General features: G+C 35.0%; 1 protein-coding gene across 1 annotated transcript; it reads left to right on the plus strand.

Moving 5' to 3' along the window:
- The first annotated feature begins 226 nt into the window (after nucleotides 1-226).
- Nucleotides 227-2,415, plus strand: LOC113081867 (GTPase IMAP family member 7-like). The gene is made up of 3 exons (XM_026253771.1): nucleotides 227-497; nucleotides 909-968; nucleotides 1,084-2,415. The coding sequence occupies exons 1-3, from the start codon at nucleotides 464-466 to the stop codon at nucleotides 1,992-1,994; spliced, it is 1,005 nt and encodes a 334-aa protein (XP_026109556.1). The 5' UTR covers nucleotides 227-463; the 3' UTR covers nucleotides 1,995-2,415.
- The last annotated feature ends 2,229 nt before the right edge of the window (nucleotides 2,416-4,644 follow it).

Here is a 4,644-nt window from a genome sequence, read left to right on the forward strand (position 1 = left end):
CCCATGCTTATTATATCGAGGGAAAATATAGTAAAAGAAGGCTGTGGAACATGATCAACTTTTCCCTTTTGGAGGTCACACTGTTTAGATTTTTGTAGGGCAATTCGTTTTGGAGTTATTGGCGTTTACTGCTGAATGTGTCACGAATATCGAAAAACAAAACCAACTTAACCCGCTGTAATAGGTTTCAGTCGAAGAGGCGGTCTTCACTGTGAGCAGTTACACAAGTTACACGCGCCTTTATTTTTATAATTATTATCTTTTTTTATGGTTGCGTCAAATGACATAAGATTGTTGCTGTTGTTCGTTATATGAATAACCTACATAACAAAAAAATCTGAAACACTGCGAAATCTGAAATCTCTGAGAGGCTGCATTTTCCCGTCACGTGACCTGTTCACGCGAAGCCGCAATATTCATCGTTCTGCGGGAATGAGACTGTAATTTACACAGAATCTGAATCATGTCGTCTCCAAGCGCCACAGCAGAGACAACAGGTAAATCACGTGTATATTATTTGTTAAGAAATATTGCCGACATCTGTTTGCTGGTAGCTTACTATTTTACTTTCGTTTCGTGGTGACTGATCGCAGTTTTAACTAAAACTGAACATAATCCTGTTATTTCCCATTTTAAATCGCCTTTTAGAGTATGGTAGGTCTATATTGTTTTGAAAATTCCGTTGAAACATGGAAGGGCATTTTTTTTTTAACAACAATTTGTTGTTTTATATAATGTAGTTGATATCAGCACATGAAGTAGCCTAGCCTATTGCATTCTGCCATAGAACAGACAGATAGGCCTACCAAAATAATCTAATTTCTTGAGTTTCTAAAACATAAGTGAGTGCTTTAAAGCTTTTCCTGCTGTGATTTGGACTGTGTTTTCAAACGTTTTACATTCTTTAGATTCGGGTGATGTTCAGACAAGGAAAAGAAGTGGTAGTTTTGATTTCGAACATCCAAATAGTAAGTATATTACACAACACAAAGTGTCTTTATTCATACGGATTTAATAGATGTTTATTTTAGAACAATCATTTTAAAAACCACAAATTGGTACAAATATCAACTTTTTTTGTAGTGTCTCTGAGAAGGATGGTGCTTGTGGGAAAGACTGGAGCTGGTAAAAGTTCCTCAGGAAACACCATCCTGGGCAGAAAAGCTTTCAGAGCCACACAGAGTGCTTCATCTGTTACTAAAGAGTGCTGTAAAGAGACTGGAGAGGTGGCTGACCGTCAGCTGATGCTGGTGGATTGTCCAGGGATCTTTGATACGTCCCTCTCAGAGAAAGAACTCATAAAGGAGATGAGTAAATGCATAAACATGACAGCTCCTGGACCTCACGCCATCATCCTGGTCATCAAGCCTGGACCATTCACAAAAGAAGAGAAGCTCTCTGTGGAGAAGATCAGAGCCGTCTTTGGAGAAGCAGCAGATAAACACACGATCATCCTCTTCACTCACGGTGATAAACTCTCAGAAAGCATCGAGAAGACGCTGAATGAAGCGCAAGATGATTTAAAACATCTCATACAATTATGCGGTGGACGGTATCATGTGTTTGACAACACAAGAGTTTGTGATCGCAAACAGGTTTTGGAGTTCCTAGAGAAGGTTGATAACATGTTGCTCACGAATGAGGATAAATATTACACCAGTCCTATGTTTCAGCATGTGGAAGAAATGCTGAAAGACAAAGAGGAAGAGCTCAGAAAAGAATACAGTCAGATGATACAGCAACTGACGGCCACGTTTAACGAAGAAAAGACCCAACTGGAGGAGACCATTAAACACCTGAAAGAATCTGGGCAGGAAAAAGACCAGAAAATAAAAGAGTTGGATGAGCAACTGAAAAAGAAAGACACACATTTTAAGGAGTTTTTGCGTTTTTATAAGCAGAAATGCAGAGCTGCGAGACAAGAGGTGGAAGAGACACAAGTGAAAGAGAACATCCCAGAGATCAGAAGACAACTCCAAAAGCTTCGTGTCTGAGATATTAATGAGAGTTCACTAACTGCCAGTAATCTTCAGTATCATTCTTTTTCTCTCTTGTATAAAGTCATATGAATGATTTTTGCTATACAGTTTAGTATACCGATTTTCATTACAGTTTTTCTGAATTGCTCAAACACATTTCTTGAAACCATCAATCATTTTCTCAAAACCTTAAACACAAATCCAAACCTTCAAACTAAATTCACAGAACCCCTGACTTAAAATCTCAAAATCAAACAAAGCTTTCAAATCATATACACATCAGTCAATAATATACACACTACAAATCATCCATTAGACACTACAACAGAAAATATAGAACACAGTGTCCAGTGCATGTAGTTACAAAAAACTGTTCATTGTAAATAGTAAATATTTTGCAATACTGTAAAAAAACCAAAAAAACAAAAAAAAAAACAAGAAAGGCCTAGGTTTGGTGAATATATATATATATATATATATCAGTGTTAATTTCGTTGACTAAATATTTTCGTCATTATTTTCGTCACGAATATATTTTTGCGGACGAAAACGAAACGAAAACTAAAATAGAAGGCACTGATGGAGACTAAAACTATGACTAAATTGATTGACATTATCGTCAACGAATAAAGGACGAGACTAAATAGACTGTGACGAAAATCAAATCAGCAGACGGGAGAGATGCGAGGAATGAACAAAAGAACCGGCAAAACATAACAGGCAAGACTGCATGAGAGAAGAGAACCAATCCGAGCCTGACTTATTGAGACGTGAAGCGAAGGTTTTCAGTTTTTAAATGAGCTCCTGGGAAGACGACATTCGAAGAGGTGATGTCTAAAAGAGCGACAAAATGTCCACAGCTCACCTCACGTTTGACGACGAACAAAACAAAACAAACTGTAAAGCACGCGGAGCGCTCATTCGTGGCAAGAACACAACCAATTTGAAAAGACATTTACAGACGAGCCACCCGGACATTTTCTCAAATGTAATTTCACAACGATGTTCTTTTGTTTATTGAGCTAAGCAAAATTGGAATAGTGCAGTGCGTAGATGTTGTAGCATTAAATATTACGAACTGAAAAGTACTGTAAGATAGCCCCTTCTTCAAGTTAGATGAGAGCACAATACTAATACGTAATATCATGATAAATACATTTGATTAATACTAATGTTTAGTATATTTTATAATGTTCTACTTGTTGACAATATCACAAATATTTCTATATTAGTCATGTGAAACATGAATGTTCACATCCTATCATTATACATACAAATCTAGCAATATTGTAGTATTTAAAACATACAATATTGCTAGACAAATGAATACCTTATAAAATCTTGTTACTTTTTTTTATCCACCTAGCTGCCAACTTATTAAATATTTACTTTAAATGTATGCACTTATTGTTCAGCTCAGCTGTAAGCTTTAAGGTCCTGGACCTAACGTTATTTTTCTTTTATTGATGGTCAATTGGCAGCTAGTTATTGTTTACATTATCATGACAGTGTTTGTTTCTGCATAAAAGCTTTTGAATCGAAATAAAGACACAGTTGTGTTGAAATAAAGTTGAATTTGTGTTTTATATATTTTGGTTAAGTTTGTTTCCTATACCAGCTGTAAAAAATTGTCTAGTAAATCTGTTATTGATTTTAGTCTTATTTTAGTCGACTAAAATACCAAGCAATTTTAGTCGACTAAAATACCAAGCAATTTTAGTCGACTAAAATAAGACTAAAATTAAAACAAATCAGATGACTAAAACTCAACTAAAACTAAAAAGAATTATAGTCAAAAGACTAAGACTAAAACTAAATTAAAATGTCGTGTCAAAATTAACACTGATATATATACACATATATACACATACATACATTTCAATCAGAGGACTTCATCTTTGTCTTTTTGCTTTCTTGTGTTTAGGGTTTTGTGTCACAAGTTTATCAAGGTTCAAACTGTTTTAGTGAGTGAGAATGTGTTTGGAGTGTTACAAAAAGAGTGCAAGAGATCTGCAAACAGTGTCTAAACTACCTGAACATGTTTAAGGTTTTGCATAAAGATTGATTGGTAGCACTTTATTTTACAGTCATGTTCCTCATGTACATACTATGTACTTATTATAGTAATTACAATAACTATGTAATAACTAGGTACTAACCCTGAACCTACCCCTAAACCTAACTCTACCCCATGTAGTTACCTTGTATTACCAGAACTTTCTTAGATAAATACAATGTAAGTACAGTATTAGTACATGTTAGTACACGTACTGTAAAATAAAGTGCAACTGGTTTATTTGACAAACCAACCGAGAGATTTATTTAAAAAATTGGTCTAGGCATTTGAGAATTTGGTTCAGAGAATAGGTTTTAGTGTCTTAGCAAAAGCATTCATTTATCCAGTGGGTTCTCTAATATTTGGATGTAGTCCTGGTTATGCATGGTGTCAGTAGTGCGTTTACTTGTTTACCCGTCATCACAAACTCGTAACTAACTTAACGGCAATCTGTCTTCTGTGAAATGTTTTGTTTGAAAAATGTGCCGGTTTTTTATTTCTGAAAAAAAAAAAAAAAAATAGTCAAACCATGTGTCATTTTTATGTAATGACTTTCACTTTTTGTGTGCAGGATACATTTTTGATACAAATGTGTCTAAATACTTTCTG

The sequence above is a fragment of the Carassius auratus genome, unplaced genomic scaffold (assembly GCF_003368295.1).
Source record: "Carassius auratus strain Wakin unplaced genomic scaffold, ASM336829v1 scaf_tig00035131, whole genome shotgun sequence".
NCBI classification, from domain to species: Eukaryota; Metazoa; Chordata; class Actinopteri; order Cypriniformes; family Cyprinidae; genus Carassius; species Carassius auratus.